The 17,500-nt window shown below is 38.0% G+C and overlaps 2 protein-coding genes across 2 annotated transcripts in view; one reads left to right on the top strand and one right to left on the bottom strand.

Moving 5' to 3' along the window:
• Window positions 1–2,589: 2,589 nt before the first annotated feature.
• On the bottom strand, window positions 2,590–9,315 carry LOC140934057 (hatching enzyme 1.2-like). Its single transcript, XM_073383741.1, has 9 exons — window positions 9,255–9,315; window positions 8,198–8,347; window positions 7,129–7,252; window positions 6,104–6,195; window positions 5,623–5,706; window positions 4,939–5,084; window positions 4,575–4,626; window positions 3,109–3,198; window positions 2,590–2,669 (listed from the first exon to the last, which is right to left on the bottom strand). The coding sequence occupies exons 1-9, from the start codon at window positions 9,313–9,315 to the stop codon at window positions 2,590–2,592; spliced, it is 879 nt and encodes a 292-aa protein (XP_073239842.1).
• A 1,995-nt stretch (window positions 9,316–11,310) lies between these two features.
• The window catches only part of LOC140934056 (transmembrane protease serine 9-like), a 7,886-nt gene continuing 1,696 nt past the window's right edge, over window positions 11,311–17,500 (top strand). Inside the window, exons 1-7 of the mRNA XM_073383740.1 lie at window positions 11,311–11,368; window positions 12,198–12,402; window positions 12,843–13,483; window positions 14,156–14,348; window positions 14,810–15,450; window positions 16,166–16,358; window positions 16,784–17,350. Of these exons, the coding sequence (XP_073239841.1) occupies window positions 11,311–11,368; window positions 12,198–12,402; window positions 12,843–13,483; window positions 14,156–14,348; window positions 14,810–15,450; window positions 16,166–16,358; window positions 16,784–17,350 (2,498 nt within the window). The remainder of the gene's footprint in view (window positions 11,369–12,197; window positions 12,403–12,842; window positions 13,484–14,155; window positions 14,349–14,809; window positions 15,451–16,165; window positions 16,359–16,783; window positions 17,351–17,500) is intronic.

The raw sequence follows: 17,500 nt of genomic DNA, 5'->3' as shown, positions 1-17,500 counted from the left end.
TAGAGGGTGAACGAGGGAATATCTTTTTCTGTCAAAAAATTGTTTATAAAAGTTAAGGGAAAAGGCTTGGATTTCGGGAAGGACCCTCTCCTTATAAGGCTTTGTTGGGTATCCCAGGAATTTGTCAGTGTTTTGTAATTATAATTGGTCCTTGCCATGCTCCTTGAGACAATCATCACAAGATGTAGGTTCCAGGCCCCTCATTACACCGAACAGACGATGTCTTTTCTTTATTGACATCATCAGCTTTGTAAATATGACATGTGAGTGTAAGTATAGCTTCACAAACAATCGAGATTGAACATGCCATTCTTCAAGCACTTGCAGAGTTAACGTGGCAAAATTAACTGACTCCTTGCTATGATTTTCATTTTCAACTAAAACAACCAATTATATTTTTTTCAGCCAGTAAAAGCACTAATTGTGTCGCATCTCGCAAATCCGCGCAGTCAAAGAAAGCTCGGTACAATCCTCACCGATTTAATTAGCAATGTTATAACCTTTAACAAAAGAATTTATTAGAAAACTCATTCTCATTCTCTCTTACTCATTCTCTCTAGACTTGTTCCTAGACAATGCGAATAAGTATAAATCACTAAGCGCTTCGAAATCTGCGGGAACACGTTACTACCATGCACCAAGATTTATCGGGAATTTATGGGACTCAAAAGTTCTAAATCGCTTTTAATAAGCGATTTCTATAGGAATTTTTAAACACTATGCAGCAACGATTCACGGATGCACTTGTGAGGTTGCTAAGCACCCAAACGTTCCACGTTTACCATAGCTTAAGTTGAAAACATTGGTGCACCCCAATATATATATCAGCCCAACTCAAGGAGACTTAATGGACTTGTTAGAGAGGAGAAATGAAGAAAAAAACTACTAGAAGAAATTTCAGCAGTCGTGATATTTTTAATCCGTGAGAAATTTAGAACAGGCATAATTGAGTAATGTAAGTGCAGTATGTAAAATTTTAAAATCATCAATATCCACATCATTACTGACTGATAACTTTCACAGGGTACAGCTTTCGTTCTGTAAGTAGAAACAAAATAGATCAAACCTGGCTATAATGTTAGATTAAGAAGAAAGCCTGCTTAGCTTGTACTACTACTAGTCATTACTTAATGACTTAAGCTTCCGGTTTTTATTATAGTAGCCAAATTTTTACATTTCACTTCCCACCGACCACCCTTGTTACGCCGCAAAATGTAACAATTGACGCAAAATGTAACATTAACGCGAAATGTAACAACTTTTGACGCGAAATGTAACATTAACCCGAAATGTAACAACTTTTGACGCAAAATGTAACAACGTTTTAACGCAAAATGTAACAACTTTTTGACGCAAAATGAAACAATATTTTTAACGCGAAATGTAACAAGCAAAATGTTACAGCCTTGAAATAACTGAGAGACTTGGACATGAGCCTTGTAGATAAAATGTAAATTGTCCCGTGGTTACAAAAACAGTTTATTTATAAAGTTTTCTTACAATGTCAAATAAACTTACGAAAGGTCGTAAAACAGGTGATAAAGTTACAAGTCATGTATAACCTTGGAAAAGCAGTATGGACAATAACAACAACGCTAACTTATTAAACATAACGTATGGAAAATGATCCCAAGCTATGCGAAAAGAATATGACTAGAAATGTGAACAATAACACCGTAGGAAACACGCAGCAATCAGCAATTGAAATGCAAGTTAAAAGTAAAAGTTAAGAAAGGTAACCTTTCAAAAGAAAATTTTGAACGTAATCAATAAGATAGATATGAAATTTCTCATTTCTTACTGGACTTCCAGTAAATGTGAGAAATTTCATACCAACCCAGTCCTGCTGCCTTAAAACTTAAACATGCCGACGCCCATTTAACACCGTTGATTATCTCACGCAGTCGGATGACTGCTCCGCTACACTGTCCTTTTAGGGAAAAGGGGAGGAGGTGGGCAAAAACAGACAGCTTCGGATAAAAACAGAAAGCGTCTTCACTCGACAGAAGTGTGAAAAGAATGATCTGTAATCGATACTCACCTCGAATTCATATGGGCTCAACTCTCCAGAGGGAGTATGCTTAAAATGTACCATCCTAACGCATCTAATACGTCCCGGATGTTGTAACGCCAACTTTCTTTTCAGCGTCACACATATACAGTACAGAAAGATATAATAAACAACAATTCGTTCGACTGTTTCGGGATTTAGTTACTATTATCGAAAAACGTTTTGTAAGTTTATTTGACATTGTAAGAAAACTTTATAAATAAACTGTTTTTGTAACCAGACAATTTACACTTTATCTACAAGGCTCATGTCCAAGTCTCTCAGTTATTTCAAGGTTGTAACATTTTGCTTGTTACATTTCGCGTTAAAAATATTGTTTCATTTTGCGTCAAAAAGTTGTTACATTTCGCGTTAAAAAGTTGTTACATTTTGCGTCAAAAGTTGTTACATTTCGGGGTAATGTTACATTTCGCGTCAAAAGTTGTTACATTTCGCGTTAATGTTACATTTTGCGTCAATTGTTACATTTTGCGGCGTAACAACCCTTCAACACCACAGTTTCTTAAGAAGCTTACCCTTCACTCATCAGCTCTTTCTAATAGTGTTAGAGCTAGACTCAACGGTCTTAGAGGAGTTATGCAAAATGCATCATCTAAATCTAGCGAAATCGAATAAATACTTACAACACCAGTCACAAGACTTAGCGCAGTACTTCTTCGTCCATTGATGGTGGTGTTGGCAGTACCCTGGGTATTGTGCCAAAGTTGGACACTGATCAGCGTACCACTCGGAGTCTTTGCAATCTGCAGTGAACACATGGATTAACTGCCATGAAACAAGGATAAACCATAAACGTTTTGCTTTTCGAATCCGGAATCCTGAGAATTCAGCTCAAGGAATCAGGAATCCCGCTTACGATTTGAATCCGGAATCCAGTACTCGGAGTCCAGAATCCACGGCGCAGAATCCAGAATCGATCCCATGCCATTTGCAGGCCTCCAGAGTTCAGACAAATAGCTTATTTATGCGATCGTAATTGATATCAGCAATGACGTTCAGGCTTGTAGTGTTGGTAGTGATAATGCAATTGGACTTACCTGTAGGAGGGGGTGTAGGCGGGGCTGTGGGAGGGGTTGTTGAAGGGGCAGTTGGCGTTAAGGTTGTCAGCTGAGGACCCTGAGTTGCTCCTACAATGAAATTTGAAAACAAATCCAAAAAGAAGGTTACGCATCTCAAAGGGCACTAAAAATGAAACTATATGCACAGGGTCTCAAAGGGGTTAATTGTCAACAGTCAAAAACGGTCAATTTTTACCCTTAACCGTCCAAAATGCAGATCAATATTAACAGTCGTAAAGTTAGTATAGGTAATAGCATGATTTGTAGTGATATTTGGCATAAATACCACGAGTTATATTTCGAAATTGTTATATGTAATTTCACGAGCCGTTAGGCAAGTGAAATTTGAAACAATTTTGAAATATCACAAGTGGTATTTATGCCAAATATCACGTACAAATCGTGCTATTACTTGTTTATACTACTACCCGCACAAGATTTGTAATTTTCACATGTACGTATTTCAAATTAAGCTGAAATACCACTGCTCTAAGCTAATCAAATTGCAGAAATTTCTCATGTAGCAGTATAATAAAGTAAATTTCAAATGGCACTATGTCTGCTGATCTTTAAAGACTTCTGCCTCCTGAAGAATCTCTAAATTGGAAAAACCGGTTCCCAGTTCTCAAAACATTTCTCTCCAGACATTACAAGACCTTACAACTTGCTTACATATGAAAATATTTCGAAATTTTAAACGTGAAAGGCAAAGACAACCTTCAAAATTCAGTAGTTAATAAATTTCTACAGAAGGTAATTTTCACTTAATTAACTCTTGGACTAAATTTCCACTAAATAACCGCTGAGACCCTCTACTCGCTTACGACTCATATAGACCTCTTTCATAATGGAGACCTATTAATATATTCTTTTATGTTCGTGATAGTTAGCCTTTTTCAATAGACCAATTACGATATATTAAAATTCATACTTGACTGCGAGGCTTGGGGGAATAAAACAAAAGAAATCATCTTAAGGCTCAATAATGAAAACTACAGTTCTTTTGTTTTATTCCCCCAAGCCTCGGAGCTAAGTATTAATTTAATGCTGATATATCGAAAATGGTCTAATGTATTTTGCACATGCTAATAAGGTTAGAAAGGCCGGCTAATTTATAAGCTCACGTGGCAATTGACGTACCTTGAAATTCGTCGTAGCGATGTGACGTGAGTGTATGGCATTTAACTACATGTACCCGACCGGGAGAGACCAAAGAGGCCCCAATAAGGGGGTTCTGAGTATCCCGTTTGCCATTGGTTTGTGGCCTTAATATTCCGTATCCCGTTAATTCCTAAGAGTTTGTATCCCTATAATGCCAGTATATACTAAACGCAAGTAAACGCAATAACGCCCAAAACTCTGTCAAAAACAAATAAAACAATCATGCTCACAAAAGATAAAAAGACAAGCAAACATTTACAAATCAGCGCATTCGTATCGCAAACTCATTTCTTCCCCGTCTATTTTGCTTAAGCCTCGTCTTTGACCAAGGGCAATCTGGAATAAAAAAAAAAGTGCTGTTAAAAAAAAACGGAAATGACGAAATGACGAGGATATGAGCTCTGTGCTTAAAGGTGATAAATACACAGTGTTGTGTTTATATTCTGTTTTTGGCAAAAAAAAAAAAGGGTCATGTAGCAGCTCAAAAAAAAAAAGGAAATAAATACAGACAGTAACTTAGCTGTCAGATTCATGAGGGGCATATCTCATCACACATGATCGCGAAATGGCGAAGATGTACCAATTCTGTGTGTCATCAGATTATAATAGATCATATCCAACAATATTTTATCTCTGACGAAATCTTACATTAGGATCACTGAGTGCGACGATTGTGTTCTGGCCATTCTTCGAGAAAGCTCTTCGAGAATAGTGCATAACGGAGTTATAATCATACGGCGTCCCAAAAGTAGTAACAAAATTCGTTCCGTATTTGTTAAAGTTATGCTCATGACCTAAAAATAAAAATTGAAAACAGATGTCGTTAAGGTGATGTTACAAGAGACGATTCGCAACGACGATTTTTAGCGCAACACAGCGTCGCAACATTGTTGCGACATTGTTTCGAATGGTTACAACATTGTTCCAACATTGCAACGCTGTGTTGCCCTAAAAATCGTTGTTGCGGATCGTCCAGTGTAACATTACCTTTAGTTTGACTATAGTGGATCATGAGATTGGGAGTGTGCTCCAGGGATTATGAACTCAACACGTTGTTTGGGATCTTACCTACTGGGTCGTGAGGTAAACTTATCGAGACATTTAAAGCAGATAAATAACCTCATTATTCAGTTGACTTGGAAATCAGTACTTTGAATAAACAGTGTTCATTGAATAAAACTGTCATTACCACTTTAATATCACTCAGTATCGCTCTCACATCATCGTTGTGACTTGGCTACGGAAAAGATTCTTAACTATTTGTGTGATCTATAATTAAAAGAGCGGAGCAAAAAAATAATAATTAATAATACTGATAATAAAAAAAGATACCTGAAGAAATGTTTTCCCAAAATATCTTGACGTACTGATCTCGGTCGGGTCTGGACTGTTCATGGTAAAAACCAAGAGCGTGTCCTGTTGTTATAAAACATTAAAAATAAATATAGCGCGTTCGATAAAGAAAGTTGCAGTTAAAGATAATCCTCATTCGATTCTGCTTTATCAGAAGCATGCACGCTTTCCTGCAAACTTTTTCCAAGAATTTAATTTACACACCAAATTAATTAGAACAATTTATTTATAATGTAACTGTTAATAATGAAACCATTAAATATTTTCTGCCTACCTCACGCCAACTTGAATGCTAGTTAATTGCCATCTACAGTGCCATATTTACGTAAAATTATCATTAGCGAGACTCAAGCTTCATTGGTAAGGTGACAGCAGATTGGTAAGATAAGACAATGCTTAATTTTTTTGGATTAAACTTTTTAAAATCGTTTCCAACTGTTGAATCATTGTGTCTGCTTACCAATTTCGTGAGCCGCAACACCTGTATACCAACAACCTCTGCCGAGCGAGACTTGCTGTTTTCCGCCATTCATTCCTACCCATGACCAGCAACTAAAGGAAAAATTACATTATGACTTAAAAAAAATAATTTTCATTATCATTATTATTATTATTATCCTTGGACTAAGTACAGTATTGGTGTTAGTATTGTGATTTCACAAGGTTTTCTTAGGTTTTTAAAATGGTCTATTTTTATTACGTGTCCTCCTGTCTCCTTAGCCTATACCCATCGCTTTTATTATTGAAAAACAAGCTTTCTGTAACGACTGCATACTCCTCCACTCCCGTTAAGTCGTGAATGATATGGCAATGACGATGATGACGGGTAAAGCACAACTTCTCTACCCAGTATTATGATAGTAGTATTTTACGATGATGATAATGGTTGATTAAAATTATGATTATCAGGATTATGATTTTTGTTATGATTATGATCGTGATCGTTATCGTGATTGTGGTGGGGATGACAATAATGACGGGAAAAGCACATTAAATTCTCTACCCGGGAATATGACTATGACTATGATAATTATTATGATTATGACTGTGGTAGTGGATTGTGATGGTTGTGGTACTCTTTGATGGTGATTGTGATAGTTGAGCGTGATCGTGATCGTGAAGATTGTCATGATTGTGATGATGATGATTGAACTCATTGTCATAATGTCATTAAGTTTCTCGGTTTTTTAAAATTTTTCTGCTTTGTATTATTTTTTTTTATTCTGTTTTAAAAAAAAGGAACCAAAATTTGACAAGAAATATGAACTATGATTAAGGATTCCGATCTATTTCCTTGCTTTTTGGGCAAAAAGTTGGTTAAATTTGTTCAATCGCCGAATTCTATTCAAGCGCAATGGTAACAAGACAAGTATACACTATAAAAACGAAATCAGGCTCTAGTTAATTATAGAAAAGATTATGCTCAGTTTTGACCTTTCTTTTAAGAAATGGGGTATCAACAAGGCAAGAAATCTTTCTCCCTACCCACTTCCCAAAAAGAACTCCAGGTAACTCCTCTCATTTGATCTTTGTTTGAAACGTAAACATGTCTTTTGTTCCCATTCCGCAATTCCTCCTTTAATAGCCTTCACTGCCCATTGTTCGTTTGCTATATCAAAATGAAAATAAGTAAACGAAGTTTTGTAACTCGTCTTCATCATGTTTGTCTTATTCACCTCTCATCCCCACCATCCCCACCCCCAAACTACCCGCAGTACCTTATTATGATTTTCTTTATTTCTTCTTACACAATGCAGTGAGAGCTTTGCGCGCTAAGATTGATCGTTGCAATTATTAGGGACCTTAAGTTCAGACAACGGTGACGGCAGAGAAAACGTCGCGGAAAAAGTGAATTCGCGTTCTTTCAATCTTCATCGCGATTACTCCAAGTCACTGTCTAACTTTGTCAAATGTAAGCGAACCCTCCTAAAGTTGAATTCCTAAGAACCATATCCAAGTTCATAAGGAGAGAGGAAATCTCGTTGTCGCTTTTGTACTTCCTCTGTGCATGGTGAAATTAGGTATTTTCACGTCCTAGTCGTGCAGTGACGGCAAAGAAATGTCCAAAAAAGCGTGATGCACGTGCAAAATTGTTGTTTTGGTTATTAAACCTATTGCTTTTGTGGCGTTCTCGTTGCCGTCGCCGTCGTCGGATCTTAAGCTCCCTATTATCTATTAGAGTACCGCCACACGTATGAAGTCACGGAAAACTTGTTTTTAAAAGGGTTTTCGAGATTACCCTACCTATTAAAATATGTCGTATGTCGAATCGCCTGTTTTTAGAACATGTATCAAAATAAACCAAATTTGTGTTTAATCAAATCTGATGTGTCATTAATTAATATCTTACCGAAGAACTTCAACTTAGCCCTGGGGAAGGGTAATAGTTTGTAAAGAAGCATTCAATCGGCAATAATAAAGCAAGCAAAAAAAGGCCCTCCGCTCTCTTTTTTAAAGAAATCCGGGAGAGAAACATTTTGCTTCTTTTTTTCTTGGCCTTAAAAGCCCCTTAAAGACGAGTCGAATACGATGTTGTGCTCCTGTCACTTCTTACCTAACGAAGAATGGATGGTATAAGGAACAACAGCCCCAGTCCATTTCTTGGTCTTAATCGTTGACCGAATCAGACCTCTAGCGGCAGCTTTCTGATAGTTAGTAAACCGCATATCCCCTTCAAAGAGATCATCCTTGGAGTTTAAATTTTCTGTAGGAGAAACAAATTTATTGGATAATATTGAGAGAATTGAAGAATATGTGTCAAGCGACTATTTTAAAATACCCAAAACCAGTTAAGCAAGGTCAGTTGTCAGCAATTTAAAAAGCCCCTAGTTGAATTTGAACAGTAAATTGCAGAAGTTAACCGAAGTTGAAACAGTAAGGGTTCAAAAAAGGCACTGATGGACAAAATTGAAGAAGCCAAGGGACTGCAGTTAGAGCATGGAAACTGTTCATCCTTACAGTTTCCCCCTGTTTTAGTCATAATTAATTTTTATGTAAGTTTTTTTTTTGTAGCAATTTCATGGAAAAATAGCAAATTAAAATAAACTACAACAAGGATCCGAAAGTGTATTTCAGCCGTCAATAATTATTCTTTAAGCAGTTGCAATTCAGTGGCATTATTTTGTCCTTATTTTTGATGCAACGTATGTCGTATGTTTGAAACAATGTCTGGAATGTTTGTTAAACACCACCCTTAATTTTGAGTTTTCTATCAAGTAATAAATTTAAGAAAATAGGAATCATTCCTACTAGACTATAACCTGGGCATGCTGCCTTGCGTTGGCAAGCGTTTCCCGGGCGAGTTTGATGGACAACACAGGCTGTGCTAAGTTGTTCAGACGTACGTTAAGCTTAAAGTCATGCGCTTAATTTATCATTTCATTTAGAAGCCTGGCCATTTGCTTACAATTTTATTAAAAAGGTAAATAAAATGAGAAAAATATTACCACGCAAGCAGGCTTTTTGTAGATCGACTCTTGTGTCTACAATAAAACTTGTGGTAACTTTTAGTGCGTCTACTTCTTTTTAAATTTTTTTTTCCAAGTTAACGTGAATTAAAACCTCACTTTGTTTTAGCCTTATCTTAATGCCAGCGCTAAGGAAAATCATACCTTCAGGATTGGCAAACGTGGAGACCAGTGAGGAAAGAATCATCAAGAGGATGGACTTCATGCTGGTGCCGTAATTTCAACTGTTCAGAGCATGAAGCTGATCATACACTTTGCGATCAACACATTTATAAGAGGGTAAACAAAAGACACAAAGTTTCACCTTAGGGAAGTGGATTCATCTGCAGCCACTAAACAAACTCGTTTTTGGTAAAGTTACAAAGGAACTAACCTGCTTTCAGTTCTTATAACGTGTTATTTGACCAAAGACAAAAGAACTCTTTTGTCGGCGTACCCTTTTGAGGAAGGGGTTTTTCACGGTTAGTGCTAGTTGTATGATAAACAGTACATTACAAATACTTGAACACCGTGAGTGAAGCAAATGTTCAAATAACGGTACGTATGGTTCAAAACATGGTTTTGGTTTAAAACCTTTTTAACGAGAAGAAATAAGACACTAGTAGGATCGAATTCGAATTCTTAAAAACGCTAAATAGTAATAATCATGATAATAATCATTATTATTATTATAAACATAATCACAAATATGAAAGAAGAATTATGATTTTCATCACCCACACAACTTAACCACCTCTAGAGATCAATTTTGGCCATTATAATTGTAGTTTGATAAATACTTCCACAACACCAAAGGTACATGTACCAAGCAGACTGGTTGTTCTTATTTAACCTTTATTTAGTCTAAAGCATACTTTATTTACTATTGTTTTGTACACGGGTGTCTTTCGGGACTCACACATTGGTCAGCTGTGTGTACGCATAGCCAATGAAGGGCGTTTCCATTTTTCATGCGGTAACTAAACTTGCAGTGTAGGTGTGTGTGTTTTATATGTGGGATTTGAAAACCATTGCATCAAAAAATATATATTACAGGCAATTCGGTAAGTTTGATCCTCCTTTGTAACATCTCTAACCAGGATGCTTGTCATCTGCTCATAAAATGATATCGGGTACGCGATAAGAGATTCTATATTGTTTTGGAATCGGTCAATTTTTATACCAAATTATTGCTGCATTGCTACAATAATAGAAGCCCTTGCTGCTACACATTAAACTGAAAACTACAAGTAATAACTGAACACTAAGCTGGACCCAGTCCATTTCAACTTAGATAATTAAAAAGAAGATATATTTTTTTCGAAATAAAAAAAGTCAATCTCAACAATTTCAGCTTGACTATCCATATATTTCAGTAGTACCCCGTTCCCAGACGCCAGCCTTGCACAAAACACTTTCAATAGCTAACCGTTTTTCATGTAATAGAAACTTTTTAAGACTGGGTTTTTAATAGTTTTGAATTATTTCCATTTAACATGTAAACACTCCGGAACATTACGTATTTTTAAGTTGTATATCTTCTGCTTTGAGAATCAAGACTGAGGAAAGAATAAAGGCGCGGCAATCCGTGATAGCCTAATCAAAACTAAAGATCTTAGTTGCCTTTCAGAATTACTGAAATTTAATGATGAGATTTTTCCATAAAGCAAAATAAATGTATACAAGAAAGCGAAATACCTTTAAATAAATAAACTCACAATTCTCTACAAGTATTTGTACATTAAGTGCACTTCAATTTTTGAAAGAAGACATAAATGACCGACCATGGAATGAAAGAGATATTGGCACTATTCTGTTATTGAACAAATGCAACAACAAATGGTCGACAATGTCTAAAGGTTCATTTTACTGAAAAAAGATGAAGTAAGAAACAATTGTTTTAACAAAAAGAAACTGGAAAATGTCCTTTTATTTGACCAGTTGTAATGATCCTTCGACGTTCAAGACACACTTTAACTTGTAGTAATAACAGCTGCAATAATAATAAAAGGTGGCTCTTCGAATCCTATTGAAAAATATAGTCAGGCGTCTTTAGAAAAAAGAATAAGATCCACGAAAATAAGTCTGTATTTATTTAAAGGTACTTTTTAAAAGGTGCTATGCGAGGCAAGCACCTATAAAGGATTCGAGACTATAAAACAAAGTGGTATCTAGTTTGTTAAACCGGCTATATATTTTCCCTGCTCGTTGTTGGAGCACCATGGATGCAGTAATCCTGGTACTGTCTTGCCTTTTATGCACTGTTACATCTTCCGCAGGTAAATATACGTTGTGAACCTGTACAATACTAGTAATTTTATTGGTTGTATTTTAACTTAATGTATTCTCGCTAAACAAGATTGACGAGTTATAATTATGAAGGCTGATCCACCAAGCTCCTGGGACATCCTTCAAAACACATTCTGATGTCTTTTAACAGCATTTAAAGGTTCTGAGTGAATTTTTTTTGTTGTTGTTTTCTGTGGCTAGACTTGCAAAAATAATTTAACCAGGACTTCTCGAGAGGAATTTTTGTGTAATTGTGTTAATTTTTTCAGGCAGCCGTGAATTCGGCACATCTTGTGTACAAATTCTTCCGCCTTTTTCTGCATTCTGCCAAAACTACTATACGTGATACCTAGAAGATTTTCGCACCAGCACGACTTCACCTCTCTTCCCGATCGTTTCTCTGTTGTTATTTTCGTGATACAAAACATACCTGGGTGGATCACCCCAGCGCAATTTTACCTATCAGTGTACTGACTTCTCCTATGCCTTAAGAGATAAATGTAAATGAATGACAAACAATAATATCGTTGGCTGAGAAGTCGTAAAATGAAAGTCAGTCTATTTAAAACAAGTTTTACGTACACGTTTGGACGATTTTGGCCAAGCTTCTTTCCCTGACTCTGATCAAAACTATGTACCAAACTACCGTGCGATAATACACTATACGACTGTAACGTAAATCAAAAGAAGAAGGACTGGCATGGGGGAATCGCAAACAAAACTGAACAAAACTGTGCTAGTTAACCACATTATTTTGCATCATTCAAAGAACGAGCAAATAAAACTAATTGACTTTTGTCTCATAACATTCATTGCCAGGGAATTGTGGTTCTCGTCCCCACACCCGAATTGTCGGAGGCCATGAAGCAGCTGTGAACAGTTGGCCTTGGCAAGTTCAATTAAGGTCAACTAATGGATTTCCATTCTGTGGAGGGTCACTGATCGACCCTTACTGGGTTGTCTCAGCAACACATTGTCTCAAAAATCTCTTCGGAAGTACAAAACCATCAGAAGTAAAAATCAGGTATAAAATTCGTCGTACTTATACTAATTTGAACATTTTTTTTTTAAATTTTCATTCAGTTTACGTGAGATGTAGTGTGTTAACGTTCTTCTTTTTATTTTTTATCTATGAGGATAAATACATTAAGCACCCAAGCACCGACAAAATTTTTATTATGAAGTAGTTGTTTGTGCCATGCAAAGACTTTTTTCGGTTGCCTTTTGTTTCTCTTTTTTTTTCTTTTAGCCTAGCTTTTTTATGGTCAGCTTTAAGTTACGTGACCTTTCCAAATTTGGCAAATAATTAATTGTTCCCTAAGCTTCAATATGTTAGCAAAAAATTTCACTCTCGCTTGAGTTTATATAATATAATAATGATAATTAAAAATAACAATAATAATAATGATAATAAAATCCTGAATAATAACTTTGACACTTTATGACGTTAAATATCTTACTTAGGTTAGGAGCGCATTTCCGCACAACTGGTACTGTTGGGACCGAACAAGATATTGACGTGGCAGAAATCTATAGACACGAAAAATATCATTCCCCTCAAAGATACAGCCATGATATTGCGCTATTGAAGCTGGCAAAGCCTGCAAAGCTGGGCAAAGGAGTTGGTCTTGTTTGTCTGCCAGATTCCAGTCTACCATTACCGATAGACAACTCCAATAAGAAGTGCTGGATCACCGGCTGGGGAAGACTGGCTTCGGGGGGAGCTTCTCCAACCAAACTAATGCAGGTAGATGTGCCCCTTGTGTCGAAGACCCGTTGCTTGAAAGCATATCCTGGAAAGATCCATGACTCTATGTTGTGTGCGGGACTAGATCAAGGTGGGGTGGATGCATGTCAGGGTGATAGTGGTGGACCACTGGTCTGTGAGTACAACGGCAAATGGCAACTGGAAGGAGTAACTAGCTGGGGATACGGATGTGCTGCACCAGGCAGGTTTGGCGTGTACGCCAATGTTCGATATCTTAGCTCATGGGTCAGGAGCAAAATTTCAGGTGGTGTTACGCCCAAACCGACACCAGCACCAACCCCTCCAAAACCGACACAAGCACCAACACCTCCAAAGCCAACAACAATAGCACCCTCAGGTAAATATATCAGGACTGAACAGATACAGTTCGAAACTTCTTGAGAATCAGAATTTTTGAAAGCCTCTAGTTAGCTTTAGGATCTTGTGGAGGCGTGTGTGGCCGAGCAGTTAGCCTCGCCCGTCTCGTTATTTCCTTAGACAAGGAACTTTACTCCACTTTGCCTCGATGTCTTCACCCAGGTGTCTGAATGGGTACCAGGGACATAGTGCTGGGGGGTAACCCTGCGATGGACTGGCATCCCGTCCATGGCGGAGTAGCAATACTCCAGACTTACCTAATGCTACGGAAACCGGGATAAGCTCCTGCCGTTTGGGCCTTTGGCTCGTGTGCGCCTTTACAATTTAGGAATTTAGTGGGACAATTTAACTAACAGTATTGCTAACATGTTCACACGATTACTCACTATACCGAAAAGTCTTTCCAGTTTTGAAGTCGAATCTCTATAACAAACAGATCAGAGTTCTACTACTGACGTCCTGATTGGTAGAGGTCTTTATTAATTCTCTGTCTATTATTTCCCTATCATGTACCTGACTCTTTCTCTTTGAAAAAAAAGGATAGCACCATGTAGGTCGTACCTCGTTTACCACATTATTTTGCATCCTTCAAAGAACGAGCAAATGAAAGTTACCTTCAAATTGTTTTTTGTCTTATAACATTCATTGCCAGGGAATTGTGGTTCTCGTCCCCACACCAGAATTGTCGGAGGCCATGAAGCAGCTGTGAACAGCTGGCCTTGGCAAGTTCAATTAAGGTCAACTTATGGATTTCCGTTCTGTGGAGGGTCACTGATCGACCCTTACTGGGTTGTCTCAGCAACACATTGTCTCACAAATTCCAATCCATCACAAGTAAAAATCAGGTATAAAATTCGTTGTACATATGCTAATTCAAACATTTTTTTTTTCATTTTCATTTAGATTGCATGAGATGTGTTTTTCCTTTAGAAAAAGGGGGGGGGGGGAGAAAGAGCTTTTTTTTAGTTTCATCTAGGAGGGTCAATACATTGAGCACCCAAGCACTTATAAAATTGTTATAAAAATTATAAAATAGTTGTTTGCGCCATACAAAGACTTTTTTCAGTTGCCTTTTTTTCCTCTTTCTTTTTCTTTCAGCCTAGCTTTTTTATGGTGAGCTAGTTACGTGGCCTTACTGAATTTGACAAATATTTAATTTTCCTCTTAGCTTCAATGATTGTTAGCAAAATATTTCACTGTCGCTTGAGTTCATTAAATATAATAATGATAATTAATAATAATAATAATAATAATAGAATTCTGAATAATGACTTTGACCCTTTATGACGTTAAATATCTTACTTAGGTTAGGAGCGCATTTCCGCACAACTGGTACTGTTGGGACCGAACAAGATATTGACGTGGCAGAAATCTATATACACGAAAAATATCATTCCCCTCAAACATACAGCCATGATATTGCGCTATTGAAGCTGGCAAAGCCTGCAAAACTGGGCAAAGGAGTTGGTCTTGTTTGTCTGCCAGATGCTAATCTACCGTTACCGATAGACAACTCCAACAAGAAGTGTTGGATCACCGGCTGGGGAAGACTGGCTTCGGGGGGAGCTTCTCCAACTAAACTAATGCAGGTAGATGTGCCCCTTGTGTCGAAGACCCGTTGCTTGAAAGCATATCCTGGAAAGATCCATGACTCTATGTTGTGTGCGGGACTAGATCAAGGTGGGGTGGATGCATGTCAGGGTGATAGTGGTGGACCACTGGTCTGTGAGTACAACGGCAAATGGCAACTGGAAGGAGTAACCAGCTGGGGATACGGATGTGCTGCACCAGGCAGGTTTGGCGTATACGCCAAAGTTAGATATCTTAGCTCATGGGTCAGGAGCAAAATTTCAGGTGGTGTTACGCCCAAACCGACACCAGCACCAACCCCTCCAAAACCGACACAAGCACCAACACCTCAAACGCCAACAACGATAGCACCCTCAGGTAAATATATCAGGACTGAACAGGTACAGTTCGAAACTTCTTGAGAATCAGAATTTTTAAAAGCCTTTAGTTACCTTTAGGATCTTGTGGAGGCATGTGTGGCCGAGCAGTTACTTCGAACCCCTGGAGGTCTGGGGTTCAAGCCTCGCCCGTCTCGTTATTTCCTTAGACAAGGAACTTTACTCCACTTTGCCTCGATGTCTTCACCCAGGTGTCTGAATGGGTACCAGCGACATAGTGCTGGGGGGGGGTAACCCTGCGATGGACTGGCATCCCGTCCATGGGGGAGTAGCAATACTCCAGACTTACCAAATGCTACGGAAACCGGGATAAGCTCCGGCCGATTGGGCATTTGGCTCGTGTGCGCCTTTACCTTTTAGGAACTTAGTGGGACTATTTAACTAACAGTATTGCTAACATGTTCACACGATTACTCACTATACCGAAAAGTCTTTCCAGTTTTGACGTCGAATCTCTATAACAAACAGATCAGAGTTCTACTACTGACGTCCTGATTGGTACAGGTAGAGGTCTTTATTAATTCTCTGTCAATTATTTCCCTATCATGTACCTGACTCTGTCTCTTTGAAAATAAAGGATAGCACACAACCCTTTAGGTCGTACCTCGTTTACCACATTATTTTGCATCCTTCAAAGAACGAGCAAATGAAAGTTACCTTCAAATTGTTTTTTGTCTCATAACATTCATTGCCAGGGAATTGTGGTTCTCGTCCCCACACCAGAATTGTCGGAGGCCATGAAGCAGCTGTGAACAGCTGGCCTTGGCAAGTTCAATTAAGGTCAACTTATGGATTTCCGTTCTGTGGAGGGTCACTGATCGACCCTTACTGGGTTGTCTCAGCAACACATTGTCTCACAAATTCCAATCCATCACAAGTAAAAATCAGGTATAAAATTCGTTGTGCATATGCTAATTCAAACATTTTTTTTTTCATTTTCATTCAGATTGCATGAGATGTGTTTTTCCTTTAAAATCGGCGGGGGGGGGGGGGGGGAAAGAGCTTTTTATTAGTTTCATCTATGAGGGTCAATACATTGAGCACCCAAGCACTTATAAAATTGTTATAAAAATTATAAAATAGTTGTTTGCGCCATCCACCAAAGACTTTTTTCGGGTTGCCTTTTTTTCTTTTTTCTTTTTCTTTCAGCCTAGCTTTTTTATGGTGAGCTAGTTACGTGGCCTTACTGAATTTGACAAATATTTTACTGTCGCTTGAGTTCATATAATATATTAATGATAATTAAAAATAAGAATAATAATAAATCCTGAATAATAACTTTGACACTTTATGACGTTAAATATCTTACTTAGGTTAGGAGCGCATTTCCGCACAACTGGTACTGTTGGGACCGAACAAGATATTGACGTGGCAGAAATCTATATACACGAAAAATATCATTCCCCTCAAAGATACAGCCATGATATTGCGCTATTGAAGCTGGCAAAGCCTGCAAAGCTGGGCAAAGGAGTTGGTCTTGTTTGTCTGCCAGATGCTAATCTACCGTTACCGATAGACAACTCCAACAAGAAGTGTTGGATCACCGGCTGGGGAAGACTGGCTTCGGGGGGAGCTTCTCCAACTAAACTAATGCAGGTAGATGTGCCCCTTGTGTCGAAGACCCGTTGCTTGAAAGCATATCCTGGAAAGATCCATGACTCTATGTTGTGTGCGGGACTAGATCAAGGTGGGGTGGATGCATGTCAGGGTGATAGTGGTGGACCACTGGTCTGTGAGTACAATGGCAAATGGCAACTGGAAGGAGTAACTAGCTGGGGATACGGATGTGCTGCACCAGGCAGGTTTGGCGTATACGCCAATGTTCGATATCTTAGCTCATGGGTCAGGAGCAAAATTTCAGGTGGTGTTACGCCCAAACCGACACCAGCACCAACCCCTCCGAAACCGACACAAGCACCAACACCTCCAAAGCCAACAACAATAGCACCCTCAGGTAAATATATTAGGACTGAACAGATACAGTTCGAAACTTCTTGAGAATCAGAATTTTTGATTGCCTTTAGTTAGCT

This window comes from Porites lutea, chromosome 4 (genome assembly GCF_958299795.1).
Source record: "Porites lutea chromosome 4, jaPorLute2.1, whole genome shotgun sequence".
In the NCBI taxonomy this organism is placed as follows: Eukaryota; Metazoa; Cnidaria; class Anthozoa; order Scleractinia; family Poritidae; genus Porites; species Porites lutea.
Note: the sequence above shows the minus strand (reverse complement) of the source record. Positions and strands in the feature narration are given on the sequence as shown.

Excerpts from the sequence above, each read along its gene's own strand:
- LOC140934057 (XM_073383741.1), bottom strand. The coding sequence starts at position 9,315 with ATGAAGTCCATCCTCTTGATGATTCTTTCCTCACTGGTCTCCACGTTT. Across the intron at positions 8,348-9,254 it reads CACGTTTGCCAATCCTGAAG|AAAATTTAAACTCCAAGGAT; the intron begins GTATGATTTTCC and ends TTTCTCCTACAG. Across the intron at positions 7,253-8,197 it reads TACCATCCATTCTTCGTTAG|CAAACGAACAATGGGCAGTG; the intron begins GTAAGAAGTGAC and ends ATTTTGATATAG.